A 17,791-nucleotide genomic window follows, 5' to 3' on the forward strand; every position below is an offset into this window, starting at 1 on the left:
ATTGTCAAATTTCTGAACGTTGTTCGGCCCATATACTCCTCCCACGAATAGGGCGTTCTGAGGGAGTGACGTGACCCACTGACTGCGGGAGTTCACACTCAGAGCTGTCGGGTTAGCACACAAAGTAACCCGGGTATCCGTGACTTTGATGTAGTTGGTTATATAAGTAAATACGCTAAAAGGTAACTTAAAGTAGGTGACAGTAGCTAACCGTAATGAACCGTAGAGAAACGAAATTGCTGCTGAAAGTTATCTGTGTTGGACTCTAAAACTTGTAAGCCGCCCTCAGCCTGAGTCTAGCGCTGAGAAGTCAAGCGGCTGCAGCTAACGCGAAGCTAGCCAAACGCTACTTGGTTAACCGGATCCGCTGACAGAGGTTGTCTTCTCCTGCTGCTTGTTAGACGTTAATATGATGGCTGTGAACTAGCGGTGCCGTCACATTCAGTGTATACAACTGACAGCCAAAGCTGTGTCGTTAGTTTAGCAGCCAGCTGCGTTGGAGGACAAGATAATGATAGCTAGCTTATGCGGGCGGCGTTAGCTTTAGCAAAACAAGAGCTCTGCTGAAGGAGTCAGCTGACAGTCTGCTGTAAGCTGCCAACAGACCAGTGATGGATCAGCTGAAAGTAAAGGATCGCATATTGGAAAACATCTCCCTCTCTGTCAAGAAGGTAAGCGCTGTCCGGTTGGTCAGTCCACATAAATACTGTCATGGAATTTATTTTTCACATGCTTGAATAACTGTAGCTAGGATAGGTCATCTTTTGTCCGCCAAGGAGGGCAACTTTCAAGTCGGGGGAACATTACCAGCCCGCCGTCATGGAAGGGCCTTGCCCTTACGGATAGAAACTCTTCCCTACAATCTGACAGTTCACCTTATGTTTTACAGCTGCAGCTTTCGGTTGTCATGTTCTAGTTTCTGTTTTTGTCCATGGTGGACAATAGTGGCACCAAGCCCCCCCCCCAACTCACCCGCGTTTCCTCACTGCCGCATGTGTTGTAAACACACCTGCAACCACACCGCTGGCACATAGTTGCAACATTAGGGTTATCCAATACATCTTTGTTCCGAATTACCATTGCAGTTATGAAATATGTAAGGGTTTTTTGGTTAAACCATGCATGTTGTTGTGAAAGTACCTTCCTAATGACAGCAGTGCATCCTCTTCCTCCTCTCCCTCCTCTCCCTGCATGCTTGTATGTTCTCTTTCCACAAACGTGCATTTCAGTTTTTCTGTTGCATGGGCTCTCTCATTTTTCTGTCAGTTATCTTCCATTAAGAGTCTACCAGTCCCATAATCAGATGATTGCTTTGGAAAGCCCTTAGTATGTTTAAAGCAGTGAACCCAGTAGTATTTATTTCTCAGCTTCCATTCTATTATTCCACATTGATCTACGTTTTTACTCCAATTAGCTTGTTTATCTCTTTATTGTAGAACAGTGAAAGTACTCATGAATGGTAGGCCTCATGCTTCCAAGACAGTGTGCAGAGTTTACCTCAGACAAACATTGCTTAGTCATGTGAAGATAGTCACAGGATGTAAATTCACTTTCTTTGGGTTACAGTCCTCAAAGCTGCTCGGGCCTACACATGCGTCGGTCATGCCTCAGTGTCTCAACACCCTGTACTGGGGTTAAGCTCAAGTAGATTCTGCAGGTCACTGTAGGATAGTGGACCACAGTGAAATATACTTTGCGTCATCTTCATCAACAAATGGTACTTTTCAGTAAACGCCTGCAGCTAACATTGCACTTTGTATGTGTTGGTATACTGCAGTGTAATTCATTCAGAGTTAAATTTTTAGTTTAAGTTTAAGTTAAAGAATGACTATAATGATAGATGTGGCGCCGTTTCATCACTCATTTAATCCACATCAGTTGAACAATGTGGGAATTGTGACCTCTAAATACATAGTCCCCTGATTTGAGGGGACCAAAAATACTTGGTTGCACATCCTGTACAATCATATTTGACTGGCTTAAGCCTCCAACCCACAGACATCAGCAGGCACTTGTTCTCTTCCCTGTTGATGCTCTGTCGCTCTCCGTGCTGCAGCCATGTTCCCTTACTGCTTGCCTCATGTGCTTCTTGCCTTCAGTCTGGTCTTCAGCAGTAAAATTCCAATACAAGGAGTCCCCACACGCTGGGGCCACAGCAGTAAAACTCATTCTTCGTTGGATTTAGGTCAGGAACATTCCACTGCTTGGCACTAAATTCTTTGGTTCTGTTGACTGTATGTTACACTGTAGGATCTTTGTCCTGCTGTACTCCCCTAAACCTTGATGATCATCAGTGTTCCCTCCATATTAATGTGAAAACCACTAAGCTTCCTTAATGCCAAGTGTCTGCAATGCTAAAACAAGGAAATGACTTGATCATCAGGTTAGAAATTCACTACAGCCCAAAATGAACTCCATTGCTTGGCTTGTTTGTGTTACAGTAAATTCATAATTGCCAGTTTGGCATGCTTGGTGAGAACTCTTTCACCAGCTTCCTCCAAGAGCATTCAACATGCCAGGTTGGCTGAACAGTATAATGACCTAGTAGAGGTAACCATGTACCCAGCATGCTGCATCCTGCACAAACAGTAAATTGCCACCAAGGTTTTAAACTGCAGCTGGTTTCAAGTATATGCAACATAAAGAATAAATGTTCCTCTCTAAGTCCATGTCCTAATGGATCCAACCTCACTGTCAGGAATCATTTTAAAGGTCTGCCCTCTCTGATGATTTAAATACAATCCGCGATTTGAAAGTTAAAAATAAGTTTTTCAGAAATAGTAGCAGCTTTGTAACTGGAATTGGAGTTAAAATTGCCATGTCCCCAGCAACACAAATGGTAGAGAAACCATGACTCTCTCTACAGTTGCAGAGTTACTTTGCAGCCTGTGAAGATGAGACCCCAGCCATCCGAAATCACGACCGGGTCCTGCAGCGCCTCTGTGAACACCTTGACCATGCTCTGCTGTACGGGTAAGAGGCTGCTGTAAATTTTACACTGGAAAGCAGGAAAGGCGCACAGTGCAAATTGTGATCTGATTTGTTTTTGTTGGTCATGCAAGAATTCCTGTAATAAATCCTGTTGTTCTTGATTTTCAGCATATGTACAAGCCTCATGTTTCTTCATGTTAACCATCAAAACACACATGCTTATGTATTATTATTCACAATGATTTTGTACGTTGCAGGCTGCAGGACATCTCCTCAGGCTACTGGGTCCTGGTCCTTCACTTCACCAGAAGAGAGGCTGTCCGTCAGATAGATGAGCTTCAGCATATAGCAACCAATCTTGGTCGAAGTGAGACACCCCTGTCACACAGTCAAACACACTTGCGTGCAGAGTACTTAGGGGGCACTGTATAAGTTCAGTGTTCAGTGGGTTGTTTGCTTAGAAAAGATCTCTTTTCTGTGTAGGTCGTGCATGGTTGTACCTTGCACTGAGTGAGAGCTCTTTAGAGAGCTATCTGCGCCTCTTCCAGGAGAACCAGGCATTACTACAGAAGTATTATTTCAAGTAAGTCATCTGATCTAACATGTTGAAGTTGTCGTTATATGCTAGAAAACAAATGGATAAGCTCAGGTATTTTTGTGGTAAGTGTTTGTCTGTGACAGCTGATTTTCTTCTCTGCCAGGAATGCACTGGTCTGCAGTCATGACCACCTCACGCTCTTCCTCACGCTGGTCTCCGGCCTGGAGTTCATTCGCTTTGATCTGGAGCTGGTTAGCGCACATTCTATTACAATATCAAGAGAAATTCATCTCCTAAATGTTAGCAGCGTGTCTGTATTGTTCCTGTTGGCTCCTGCTGTTTCAGGACGTGCCCTATCTGGACGTGGCCCCCTACATGCCAGAATACTACAAACCCCACAACCTGCTGGATTTTGAGGAAAGACTGCCCAGCTCAGACAGCTTATCTCTGCACTCTTTCACCTCCCTCACCTCCACCAACCTGGAGTGGGATGACAGCGCCATAGCCCCCTCCAGTGAAGGTAAGCAGTAGTAATGTCCTGATCCCAATCCAAGTCCTTTCTCATTGGGCCCGTTCCAGTGCTTATATTTATCTAAATGTTGCTTAAATACATATCTGACGCATTGAGATAACAGCTGTAGGCTTCTAAATTTGGCCCACCTTATTTTTCCACATGCTTCTTGATCCACATTCTCAAGGTCCTGATTCAGAACACTGATAAGCTTGAATTGATATGATATCAGTGTAATGAACTGATATGAAGAAAGCCAAACTGGGAGCATGACTCCTCAAATTTACAACTCAAAACAATCAGCCAGAGAGAAGGCGTATCTCTCTGTTTGTATTGTTGGGACTACGGAGGCACTTGAGGGTTGTACAGTGGTGAAACAGTCTTCGGCTGAGTAAAAACACCGGCTTGCAGAGAGCGCACACACCTGACAACAGCCAATTTTACCTTTGGACCAACAAAAGTGCCGGTTAAAAACGAGAAGCTGCTAACTGAATCATTCCGGGTGTCAGAACAGACACAATCACCAGTGTGAACAAATTGTTTTTCACATTCACACCACGGCTGTCAACAAATTTTCTAAGTTCGAAATCATACTTGCATTGTAAAAACATCCGTACATTTGATAAGGAAAAGTAGTATTCAGTTGTCTCTCCTGTCACAAAGTCAGGTGAAAACAATTCCTGAGTTAGATGTGAAAATACTCCGGCTCTACACATCATTGACGTTGTTTTTCTGATGTCCATCCCCCTGATTCAATGAATTAAGAGTGTATTTCTATATAACTCATCTAGAGTTAGTGATCTTTCGAACATCTTTACCAGTATATCATCATCATCAGTATTGAACTAGAGCACTGCCTTGCACCATCAATGTACATCCACTAAAAATGTCTCTTTTGTCACTGACAGGCTCAGATTGTTGTATTAAGTGTCTGACAAGAGTCTGGAAAGGATCCCCACAGAGATACATTTTTGTTAAAGAGTAATATCTGTTTTGTTTGCCCCGAAACAGCTGTTATATCGCTCTCACCAAAGCCACCAGACACCATTCACAGAAACATTTTATCATGTGTTCAGACACGGCAAAACCGAAATAAGACTTAACAAAACTCGGTTCGTCTTTTCACTGTTCCAACAATCATCACTAACTCTGGATTGATTGAAATAAACTCTTAATTCACCAAATTGGGGAGAGAAAACATGGGCATCAGAGCAGCAGCGGGGGGGAAACGGCCAGAATATGTTCACATCTACATTTCCACATCTTCATAGACTTCATGTCTGACTTCAACAGATTTCCCGTGTTCAAAAAAAGAAAAAAAAAAGCAGTAATTACAGGATAATAGAAGCTGGTTTTGTGACTCCTGTGTGTCATGCATGGTTTCAGTGTAGCCAGCGTGGCGGTGCTGCTTTTTCTCTCACATATTAATTTTCACGAATTTCATCGAATACATGGATTTTTTTTTTACAATTCAAATATAGTTTCCAATTCAGAATATTAATTGACAGCCCTAATTACCACACACTGATTTTAACTGCATATGTAGCAAAGTATAGTGTAGTGTAGAGGCTGGATGATGTGGAAAAAACATAGTAAAGATACTGATCCATTAAAATATGATCCTTAGGATTGGCTGAACGCACTGATTTTCTCAGATGTTTGATCCCTTGCTTCACTTCTTCACACAGACCAACTAGTTTGACAATCCTTTGGACGCATACTGACTTTGAATTCTGAATCATCGTTGGCTCCCCTTTAATTTAACCCCATCAGATATTTAGTTTCACTTCTATGTGCTGCTGTGTCTTGAAATGCCTCTGATCTGGACACTGTGGACTCTTGCTGAACGGCAGCTTTTTTTATTTTTGGATTTATGATGTGATCAGGCACCACTGGAGTGAAAGTATACACTGCACTGGCACAAATTCATACAGCGATGTCAAGCTAATGGCATGTTGAAGCAGAAGGTGGATTGATTTTTGCAGACTCCCGTGACTCACGAATACCAGAGTGCATTTTATCGAATGGATCACTTGGCGTGCAGAGGCTCATGGTTACAGAATGTTCTCACTGGGGTGATTGCAGCACTCAGTGAATGCTTCCCCATTGCTCTCCACGAAGGACTGACTCAGTTTTCCTGTTTTAGTTCCCCTGTCTTATTTTTCCTCCCCCATCATTTATGTTATTTCGTATTTGCCATATGTCATGTTATTTTTCTGTTTCTGTGCCATTGTCTCAATCTCCTCTCTCCACTCCATCTCTCTCTAATGCTGAATGTTATCCCTCCTTTTTTTAGATTATGATTTCGGTGACATCTTCCCCGTGTTGCAGTCATTGCCAAGTGCAGACTGGGAAGGTGGGACATTGGTCAACCCCTCCCCTTCCCACTTTTCCATCCCTCCCTCCCTCCCTCCTACCTGGCATGGCCGTCCCACAGTTTGTGCTTAATGCATGCAGGGTATTCGGGCCAGTAATGGACATGTTAATATGTTAAATACAGTTAGCTGGTGCAAAAGACTGCTGATTAAAGGTAATGAAAACAAACATTATCAAGGGACATAAATAAAAGTGCTTTGACTTTTGGGGATGGCTTCATTTAGACAGCATGTGGATTTGGCTTTAAAGGTGCGTGGCGACTGTGAGTACTGTATAGCTGGATTTGATGAAGATTAAATAGGACGCCAGTAGCTTAATTTCTTATTGTACACACATCTGTGTTTGCCATTATAGGACAAGGTACTCCTAAACCTCCCCATGAAGCATGAGGGTTGATGTAGCAGAAAGCCTTCTTTTGCCACACATTTGTATTTTGATTTCCAGTAAAATACGACAGTGCTCAAACATTTTTAGTAAAGCTTTTTCTGAATGCTAACTGAGTTAAATTAACTAACAAGGAAATGAACAAGGTGTTATCATACACAATAAACTGACAGGTGAGTTTGGGAAGAAGCAGAGTGCTTTGGCTCACTGGGAAATTCAGTGTTGGGGGGTTTATGGAACTATCATCTGTCATGTTCTGCATGTGTTACTCATCTGGGCAATGATCCCACTGCTCACTCTGCCTTATTATTTACCACAGCAAGATAAATGCCTGATGTAACTGGTACTCACCATGTTCCGTCAGCCTCTATTACATTGTGTTATCTGTTTGTCTGGTGTATCGTTTCTCGTTTCTTTGTAATGTCTTCCTGTTTGATATGTGGCACTGGCCTGGGTCAGCTCAACTGGAGTGTGAGTGTGTTCCTACAGCATCTGTTTGCAGTAAGCTGCTCTGTGCATGGTGAACATGCACACGTCTGTCGTCTTGGTTGACTATTCAATTCATGGTCTAAATTTTAATTTGTAAAAAAAATCATGTTCAGTCTACATAATGATTCATCCCAATGCATACAAAAAAGGCTCATTCCTGCAAACAGTATTCTTTAAATATTTGTTAATGACCCATCTCTAGCTGCAGAAGTAATGCCTGACTGAGGCCTGTGCCACTGGAAAGAAAGCTCCTGCCTGTGTACCTACTGGATGTCTTCTGCATCGCGTTTTGTGCCTCTCTGACCCTGCCAAAGAACTACAAACAGCTCTGCAGCCCCTAACATTTATTTGTGTGCGAAGCTGATTAAGAAATACACAAGTTTTTGTGTAATTGTCTTGTTGGTCAACTTTCTATCTGTGATGAAAACAAAGTAAATCTTCCAGAATGTGTATTAATAGAAACAACTCTACTCTACTTACTCTATATTTTCTACAGTCTAACTTTTTAATTAAATGTTTATTACAGAACGTACCGACAAGACTATGCCAAAAACTCAGTGTATTTCTTGTGTGTGTTCTGTGTTGCTGAGTGCTGCTTGTTATATTAACTCCTAGCCTTTGATTTCATGTTAGAGGGTGACCTGACCGACCAGGCGAGCTGCCCGCGATCCAGTGGCTCTGATCCCCAGACAGTCATCAGCGACACAGTGGTCCTCTCCGCCGGCACTATCAAAGTGAAGGCAGCGGCTCATCCAAACAGCCCCACGTCCAGACACAACCCCTTCAACGAGGATTCAGACACCAATACCACCAACACCTCAGCCGACGTCACTCCGGTTCACGTTGCAAGCCGCCACAGCGTCACCACCAATGGAGATGACATGGAGAATGCTAACAATGACCTGGAGGTCATCAGGTACAGTAGCTACAGTTTCTGTCTTGTAGGCTCACATTTGATCTGTTAATCAAATGGAATTAGGGTGGAGGCACTGTTTCTAACCATTCTGGTCCTCCAGGATGGCCAGACGAAGGAAACCTGCCAAGAAGCGACGAATGAAGGGCTCTACAGATTCCAGCGGCAGCATCCACAACTCTGCCTCCTCTGAGCACATGGACCTGGACAACAGCCTCCTGGGTTCAGAGGACGTGGATTCGTTAAACTGCACTGTAATTCAGCTGGATGCCGACGCTGAGTCGAGGAGAAGCAGGGTGGGATCGGAGGTTGTGGAGGAAGGAGATGAGGACGGAGTGGAAGGCCTCCTGCGGCTCCCAGAGATGACGGACACCTCCATGGACACAGTGGGCCAGCCCCTCCGTGATGTCATGGACCGCCTCAACGGAGTTCTGGATAGAGAGGGGGCTTGGGAGCACTCAGAGGAGTTGGGAGGGACAAACAACGGAGGCTGTGGCCAGGGCCCGGAGCCTCCTGCACAGCAGCCCTTTCGAGAGGATTCAGGGGGCGAGCCACCTGACCGAGCCCCAGGAGAGACGTCTGTCTCCTCTCTGGCCACAAGCCCCAATTTCCTGCAGGCCTCTCCTGCACCTACAGACTTATGCTGCTTTACCCCCATCAGTCCAGACTCTGCTCCCTCGGGTGGTGGCCACAATGACTCTACAGAGCATAGCCAGTCGCAGACTCTTTCAGGTGGCCTTGAAGATGAAGGAGAGGCAAAGACGGCAGCAGGACAGGAGCCAGACATGAAGACTGGGGAGGAGGACTCAGAAGAAGTTCAGGAAAAAGACAAGAAAGCATTAACTGAGGAAGCAGATCTGCAAGAGGAGAAGCTCAGTCCCTCAGAAAGTTCTCATCCTGCAGAGTTCAAGTAAGGAGTTTCTACAAAATGGGTTTTTCTTTTACTTTTGTTTAAAGTGTGTCTAATGTTGTTCATTATTCATATTTCAGGGTGGACAACAATCACTTGCTTCTTCTCATGATTCACGTGTTCAGAGAGAATGAGGAGCAGCTCTTCAAGGTGAAGACAGACAGATTCATTATTCTTACTTTGTTCTTTATATTCTTTGGACAAAATGTGAATGTATGTGCTTAGTATTTGTTTAAGGGCTCAGCCGTAACCTGAGCAGTTGAATGATAAAATCTAGACAAGTAAGTCAGTACAGTGATGTCACGGCCTTTTAACAAGCAGAAATATCGATTTGATTATCTCAAAACGGATCGTTTTGGTTTTGCCTGACTCGTTTTAACATTGAAGATGTGGTTTGGAGGCTGCTGTTCAGAGGAAGTGTTGCAAGGCTCAGTTTGCCAATTGCCTTCCAACTGCTTCTGCTCAGGTTGTAGTAATTTGTAGGTGTCAGTTGTTTAAAAACGAAACACTATTAGCTTCTAAGAAGATTGCTTTGGTGTGTGATAAATGATGATGAGGCAACACTGTGCTGCAGTCTGCTGTCCAGTTGTCAGAACCCATCACTAGTGACTAGAACAATTTGAGACAAGTGAATATGGAAGTTGCCAGCATGTGAAAGAAATTATCTTTTTCTTTCCAGATGGTGAGAATGACTACAGGCCATATGGAGGGGGACCTGCAGCCCCTTTACCTGCTGCTGACCGACTGTTACATTTACCTGCTTAGGAAGGGTAAGTGGCTAAACACCCAGCATGCATTGGCTTTATTTGTTAGTAAGGGTTGGAACAGCGCAGTCATAAGTTGGGACACTGTTATATTGGTATTGGGAGTCACAATAAGGGAAGCAAGCATGGATCTGCTAATTCCAACCTTTAGGGAATAAAGTTTGACCAGTGTCCACCTGTACTAGCAACCTTGAGCGTTTGGGTTTCTGGAAGTTTCTACAATCGTAATTGTCCCATAAGAGCTACATAAGTTTGAGGAATACATTTAAAAAGGGCTTTTCTGTAGGCAGAAAACACACTACAGTACTTGTGTTCACTGCATGTCTTAGTTGTAAGTTTGTTTTCCTCCACAGGTGCAGCAGAGAAGCCCTACACAGTAGAAGATGCTGTTTCTTATAATGAATTGGACTATCTTTCAGTAAGTGTGATCCACAACATGGGTTTGCCATTTTCTGCCATGTGCAGTGCTTCATTGACACAGATCACCACCACCATCGTTAAATCTGCAGTCTTCTGGGTCCTCAGTGTGATCCGTGTAGAGTTAATGACATGATATGTCTGACCCATGTAGACTCGATGTGACCGCTAACAAAGTTAGTAATGGTGTTTTCCTTTAGGTGGGCCTGGACCAACAGACTGTGATGGTGATTTGCACCAACAGACGAAGAAAATTCCTATTGGACACAGCTGACGCTTCTCTGACTTGGTGAGTGTACCTCATGTTTCTTTATACTCTTGACTCCACACTGGATCAAATCCAAAGACTGAATAGCTGAACTGCTCCAGGCATCCAGCATTAATTGCCACCATCTTTGTGTCCGCATGCAAAGAGCCAGCATGCACACCTCTAAAGCCTGTAATACTCATATGAATATCTGCAATCTTTTACGTCAGGAATATTGACATCGAGCTTTATAGAAAAAATTGAATGATTGATAGTCTCTCCTGTGACCTCATCCCATCTATCCTTCTTCACTTACAGCTGGTTCTTGTCTGTGCTCAAGTCAGCCATGGTGAAGGGTTGTCGTGAGCCTCCTTACCCCCCTGTTCTGACCGACGCTACAATGGAAAAACTGGCTCTCACTAAGTTTGTCTCCCAGGAATCTCAGTGTGAGGTAAAGACATGTTGTTTTGCTTGAAACTGCAGTGGAAGAACAGAATCATTTTGGAAAATCTGTAAGACAAGACATTTGTTGTCACAACTCATAGCCAATATCTGTCAGACTGTAACACTGACAGATGCACAGCATTTTATTTTCTCCATGCATTTGACACTAGCCAGAAAAATGACACAACTAAATTAAATTATATTCAATTCAATTTGTATGCTGTACATCTGAAAACTGTGATAAACCCAACTCAAGTCTGTGAGTGTAGATTTCTTTGGGAGTCTCTGCATATAAGGTTCTTTTTCCATCTCTCCAACTCTTTGGCCATCTTTCAATGCAGTGGTAAACTGACACTTGCCTGTTTCTCCAGGTGTCTGAAGTGTCTATAAAGCTGTATTCACTGGTCCACTGGGAGGATCCCATGGATATGAGTTTCTCGACCCAGGGTGGCCCCCCAATGGCTGGAGTAACTTTCAGCACCAAGGAGGGGACTCTGCAGTACCGGTCTGGAACCACCTACCTGGGCAAAGAGCTGTGGAAAAGCTGCTACCTGTGCCTCAGGTACGGGCAGGTGACACACATCAGTACCCCTTTCAGCTGGAATCAGTGTGCTACTTTACCAAAAGTTGGCAGGGGTCCATATAACACACTGTCTGTCTGTCATGTTACTTCCAATTGTAATGTCTATCGTATGTAAGACTGATATCTAATGTTGTATTCCTGAAAAACTATTTTGAGTGTTGAAGAAATGTGCATCAGACTTACTGCAATCCCCAGAACCTGCTTCACTACTTCACAGTTTAACTTTAGTTACAAATGGCAAAAATAATGGAAGTTATGTTTTCTTTGGCTTTCACTCCTTTCACCATCTGCTGTTGTCAGACATAACGACAACCTGAGCTCTGTCCAGCAGGTTTCCTGCCAATGTGTCCACAGGTCTTTCCTATTACATTAGCAACAGTAACAGTTATCCCTTGCAATGAATGGCTTAATGATGGCCAGTGGTGGCCCTTAGAGGGTCAACCTGCCCAGAATGGTTTAAAACAATTGTGTGACTGACATTGGCATCATTACAGATCAATGCATGCTGTAAAGCACATAATGTATTATAAATGTAATATTTATGTAATATACGCTTCAGGCTAGGTGAATATAAATATATGTCCTGTTTTCTTGCAGCAATGGAATTCTGTACCTGTATGCAGAAAGGACTGATGTGACGCCTCTGCTGTCAGTCACTATGGGGTAAGCTTCAACTGGCTGAAAGTCCTTTTTCCCTACAGACATTTTGACCTGTCACAGTAGGAAAGCACAGGTATTAACAACCCAAATGGCCCAGTAAGCCATGACAGCCATCATTCATTTTATTATTTACATTTGTGATTTGTGAAACAGAGGAGAGCACTGTGGAGGCTGCCGTCGCTCAAACAGCACAGAGCGTCCTCACGCCTTCCAGGTCATCCTGACAGACCGGCCTCCACTGGAGCTCAGCGCCAACAATGAGCAAGACATGGCCGACTGGATGCAGCTGCTCTGCCAGTCTGTCTCCAAAGGGGTCAGGAGTTGTACAGTGCTTAGATCATGTGTTTAGCAAACATTTGTTTTACATTTCTAACACTGCATGTATCTCAACGTTTTGAATTAATGCAAAATGTCAGTATGGATTCTTATGGGCCCCATTCATGTCAGCAAGGTATAATTAAACTATAATCACTTTTTCTGCAGGTCATCCCTCAGGGTGTGGCCCCCACTCCATGTATCCCATGTTGCCTGGTGATGACAGACAGGAAGCTGCTAACCTGCCATCAGGACTGTCAAACCAGCTTCTTCCGTTCGCTGGGCAGCGTCGATATCTGTGATGTCACTGCTGTTAGCGTGGAGGCCGACAAGGAGTACTGTGTCATTGTGAGTGGCCACCTGTTTCACTCCTCTCAGTGTTGGTCCAATATATGGTTTTATATTAGACTTTAGGTAATGTATTTGTTTCTTCAGGTGTCAGCTATGTCCCACACAGTCTTAATGTATTGCATGGTTACTAACATGGAAAGATATCATTTGTAAGGTTTTGCAAACTAGATGCATAACATCACAGATGTTTTCTGCAAACCATTATGTGTCATGTTTTCAAGATTAAGTGAAGGGCTGAAGTAATTCAACTGAAAGATTTTAAAACTTAAAGGGTAACTTTCGTTTTTTACAACCTGGACCTTATTTGCAGCATTAAATACGCCCATTTACTCACCCAGACAACTTTGGTGGCATTTGGAGTCGTTTTGAAGAAATTAGCCCCAGAGGAGCAGCGCGTATATCCGTATAATGCGAGTACTCGGGGCATCCATGCGTAGCCTCTATATAACGCATAATCTGCGGTGAAACTCGTTCATATTCCAATATTTTGTTATGATATGCTGGTGCTATTCCCCTCTGAGCAGGCGGTCGGCTAGGTTAGCTGTAGTTTGGTTCAGCTATGGTTCGTTATTGCGTATTCGTAGCTGACCGCTGCAGAGTCAGCCGTGTTGTTGCTAGCTGCTCGTAGCGCGCAACGTTCGGTAATGACATCATACGGATATACGCGCTGCTCCTCTGGGGCTAATTTCTTCAAAACGACTCCAAATGCCACCAAAGTTGTCTGGGTGAGTAAATGGTCGTATTTGATGCTACAAATAAGGTCCAGGTTGTAAAAAACGAAAGTTATCCTTTAAGACAGCACCAGCTGTGAACTTACCAATGTGAAAAAAGTATATCCACTCCAACCCAGTCATCATTAGCATAAGACACACACATTATTTGCCACGCTGCAGTTTATACTCAACAAACTGTGCTAGCTAACTTGGGGATTAGTAGCATGCATAATTATCTTGTGTTCAGGACCTTTAATGTTAACCATCCTTTTGGGCTTTTTCCCGCTTTGTCCCTCTCTAGGAGTTTGCAGCAGATCGGACTCAGTTCCTTCCTCCATGGGTCTTGTACTTCAGTGGCTCTGAGGAGAGAGATCGACTGCTGGAGGCCTTAGACGACACATGGAAGGCCGTTTTCCAGGTGGGAGGATAAACTGTAATCAGCCATTTAAGGAAAAAATAAGTCATGTTGCAATATTTTATCCCCAAATATCAGCATTCAAAATCTTACGTCTAATTACTGCCACCGGGCGTCCATCTGGATGAACACTCATGTGTGACCTCACTACGTACGCAGGTCGACCTTCCCCACAGAGAGGTGTTGGATCCGTCTGTGCAGAAGCGCTGCAGTGAGGCCCTCGCCCTGATGAGTAGTGCCTGGCAGAGGGCAGACAGTCTGGCCCGAGGCAGAGCCCAGCGTGAACCCTGGTGCTGATGGACACGCGCACATACACACACACACACACACACACACACACACAGACACACAGGCACACACACAGGCACACATGCACACATACCTTTACCTGTGGGTCGCCACTGAGACAGACTGCCAGTTTAACAGTCTGATATAGTTCCAGGAGGGATGGATTTAACTCTGACATTACAGTCCCTGCAAACTGTTCAGAGTTCTGAACTGAAAGACTGAGATGGACCAATCAGATGCGGTTATTGGTTGTTGTACTACACCGTTAGCTCGTGATGCAGCTCTGATGAACTGTTTCTATCAGGAAAACTTCCTGAAGAAGCAGCAACACATGTGGCTCATCACAACGCAGTGATGCAACAGTCAATATTCTCACATGAAATGATATGAACGAACCTCCAGCAGAACACTACGACAGATTTCATTTGATCCGGGTGGTACATTATCAGCCATTATTCCTTTATCAGCTGTTTGAAACAGCAGCAATGCAGAACAAATATGTTGTATCAAGCAAACGTTTGGTGATATTTTGCATGGAGAAAGGAAAAAAAAGCTCTGAAGGAATTGATGATGGAAAAATGTACAACGCACAAACAGTAATTGTGTCATGGGAAGATTTGGAAAGCAACCTTCAATACATGATGCATTCAGGTATATCTCAGTATTTGAATGCACTGAGTTTGAGAATTTTCTCTCTCGCATAGTAAACGTCCGGCTGTTCTCTCCACCTTAAAATGAACACTGATGTGCAGATTTCGTCTTCTAAGCCTTGACTTTAAGATGTAGACTTTAGAAAAATGCATATTTAGTACATTGAGGAAGCTGAATGGAGAGAAAGGCAAGGATCCATGACCAGCAGCTTCCCTGCACAGTGAAATGAGAGAATTGTTCATGTTTTCTTTAAAAGATGAAGCTGGATGCTCCTTATGATAAATATCAAGAAAGCCATACCTGAAGGGGGCAGTTGCTGCTTGCTCACGTCATGAAAAAGTTCACACTATTTGCCTTTCACACACTATAAATCTCTCTCTCTGCTCGCACAACTCACACAGCTGTGTGAAGATAAAAGCCACTTCTTGCTTCCTAACCGTTAAAAGATGTTCTACTGAACCCTGACTCTGGTGCAGTTACAGAGCAAATGTACAGCGCTTGTACAGTATCAACGCATAGTTACTGACGGTTGTCTGTGTGTCGTCTGACGGGACATACCTCCACACTGAATTATCGTCACATTAGCTTAAGAGAATGAGGACCTCGATATGATGAATATGTGGATGTTTAACCCTTGCACTGTTACATGACATGCTCATGCCTGTGTCGTCTGTCTGACGTCTTGCTTTACCAGTTTAAATGTTGTTACTCAGATTGAAAAAAAAAAAAAAATCTTTCAGGAAATGCAACAGACTTGCCTTTTTCTCCACTAGAGACGAGTGGAGGCTTCCATGCGGACTTGCACATTGTTAGTGTTTTTTTAATGGTACCAGTTGTGGTTTTGTGTTAATCATAACATCATGTGCTGTGTTATTTCCATTTTAGACAAAGTGGGGACACTCGTTACTAAATTATTCTATTGAGTGGTGACATTTTAAAGGTATTGTCTCTTGTGTGTGCATTAGCGGACATATAATTCCTTTTAAGTATGGGTGAGAATTGCAGTCCGTCTGAAGAATCCGTTATTGACACGTTGTCTTGGCTTATCCTTTTATTTTTGCATCATACCACTCTACTAAATTAGAACATCCCTCTGTAACAATCATCTTTTAGTGGTGTACGACCATGTTTGAGTTATATAAAGTCCTTAAATAGCTTTTTAACCTAGAGCAAGTGTAGCATCTGTTCTTAGCAGATTAATGCTTTTAAATAGCCTGTAATATCATCCAGTATTAAAGCTTTACCTGGGGAAGAAATAAGAATTAGACCCTCAACCAAACTCCCTTCTAATTGTAGTCAGTTGATGACAGTGCACCTATCACAGTCTGTCTATATAAATTAATCATTAAATTAATTAATATTAATCCTGATTGGAGCACTGCTGCTCTGTCAGCACGTAACAGCTCTCATTGCAATGACAATGTCGCCTTTTTGACAACCTTGACTGGACGAAATGGCCAATTCGTGTGAACGAAATGAAGCACTATTTTTCTTTTGGGTATTTGCCTTACACTGTACACTTAAAACAATCATCTTAGTTTACGTTCTGCTTTCTTTTGATAGACAAGTTGAAATATGTGCTGTATGTAGGGCTGGGTATCAAACCTTAATATACTTATGAAAAGAAAGAAAAAAGAAAGATGTGATTGTATTCAGCAGAGTAAGGTATTAAAAAATGCTGTTTTGTTTAGTTTTTATCAAAACTTGGGTATTGAACAGACAGCAGTATCAAAAAACTTCAAATGATACCCAGCCTTATCCATATGTCACTTCAGCATTAACCAGTGCTTTAAGCCTCTCTAAGTGCCACTTGGTCTCACTCATTTTCAGCTCTTTTACAAAGAAAGCTCTCAGGTGAAAAAGGTACGTCACATCCAAAACTTTAAGACTCACCATGTGTTTTTTTTCTTTTTATTGCTGCTGTTTTGTCTCATTCAATATTTTTTTAAATCCCTTTTTTTCTATTTTGGTTCCTCCCATGTTGCGTGCAGCATTATGAAGTTATTTTGCGCACATGGAGAAGACTGCAAAGTAATATGATATGTTGGAAAATGTTTTATATAAAAGTCCTTCAATAATTCAGTGGGTTCTAAAATAGGATTGGTGGCTGTGTAGTTGAAATCTTCCCCCTCTGTCGATTATTTAAGGCCTTTTTGACCAGGGAGAACACACTTGCAATAGTTGGACTTACTTGAAATGTTTGTGGGATTATCAAGAAAAAATTAACTGCTAAAAGTTGTGCCCTTTGAAGTGTATATGGAGAAAAAGCTAAAACTTTTTGAGCTGTGTTATGAATGTGAGACATTGCTGGCCAATGATGGATGACATCTTCCAAGTGATGCATTGTGAAGACGCGCTTTTTGGTTTTGTTTATTAATGTATACTGCATGTAATATTTGTATTATGTTTAGTGGTTTTATTGAATTGTAAATAGGGCACTAATCAAATATAACAAACTGTACACTCACACATAAAGACGTGCATGTCCAGAAGGTTTTATACCGGTAATGAATGTACAAACAAAGCTTTGTGACTGGATAGCGTAACTGAATAAACTGAAATGAAAACCATGGCTCCTGTGGTGTACCACTTTCTCTGCGTTTAATATCTACTATTCTGTTATAGGTTAAACCAGTGAAATGCTGCATGCTGAAAACACCTGGACAGTCATGTTAGAGCAGGGACAGAAGAGTCACAGGTAAGAGAGCGATTGTTGCAAAAAGTTTCGTCCCTGCTGCGTTCTGTACTTTAAATCCTCAGTGTAAAGCATGTCAGAGCACAAAAACCTCAAACAAAACCATTAAGCAGTCACGACTGGAAAGCCTTGTTTTCCAACCAAAAAAAAAAGCAAATGACGCATTTTTAGATGAACTTTGTCCATCCCTGTGTCC

General features: G+C 42.8%; 1 protein-coding gene across 2 annotated transcripts; it reads left to right on the forward strand.

Moving 5' to 3' along the window:
* The first annotated feature begins 107 nt into the window (after positions 1-107).
* On the forward strand, positions 108-17,472 carry plekhm2 (pleckstrin homology domain containing, family M (with RUN domain) member 2). 2 transcript variants are annotated; one of them, XM_041945915.1, is made up of 20 exons: positions 108-671; positions 2,867-2,973; positions 3,189-3,298; positions 3,415-3,514; positions 3,633-3,720; positions 3,815-3,989; positions 6,277-6,336; positions 7,863-8,145; positions 8,246-9,052; positions 9,133-9,202; positions 9,732-9,822; positions 10,170-10,234; positions 10,434-10,522; positions 10,799-10,931; positions 11,296-11,486; positions 12,105-12,170; positions 12,321-12,480; positions 12,651-12,830; positions 13,848-13,964; positions 14,121-17,472. In XM_041945915.1, exons 1-20 carry the CDS (start codon positions 612-614, stop codon positions 14,256-14,258), a joined length of 3,090 nt encoding a protein of 1,029 aa, XP_041801849.1. In that variant the 5' UTR covers positions 108-611; the 3' UTR covers positions 14,259-17,472. The 2 variants fall into 2 exon arrangements, with proteins under 2 accessions (XP_041801849.1, XP_041801850.1); XM_041945916.1 differs by lacking the exon at positions 6,277-6,336.
* Positions 17,473-17,791: the final 319 nt, after the last annotated feature.

The sequence above is a fragment of the Chelmon rostratus genome, chromosome 10, assembly GCF_017976325.1.
Source record: "Chelmon rostratus isolate fCheRos1 chromosome 10, fCheRos1.pri, whole genome shotgun sequence".
Classification (NCBI taxonomy): domain Eukaryota; kingdom Metazoa; phylum Chordata; class Actinopteri; order Chaetodontiformes; family Chaetodontidae; genus Chelmon; species Chelmon rostratus.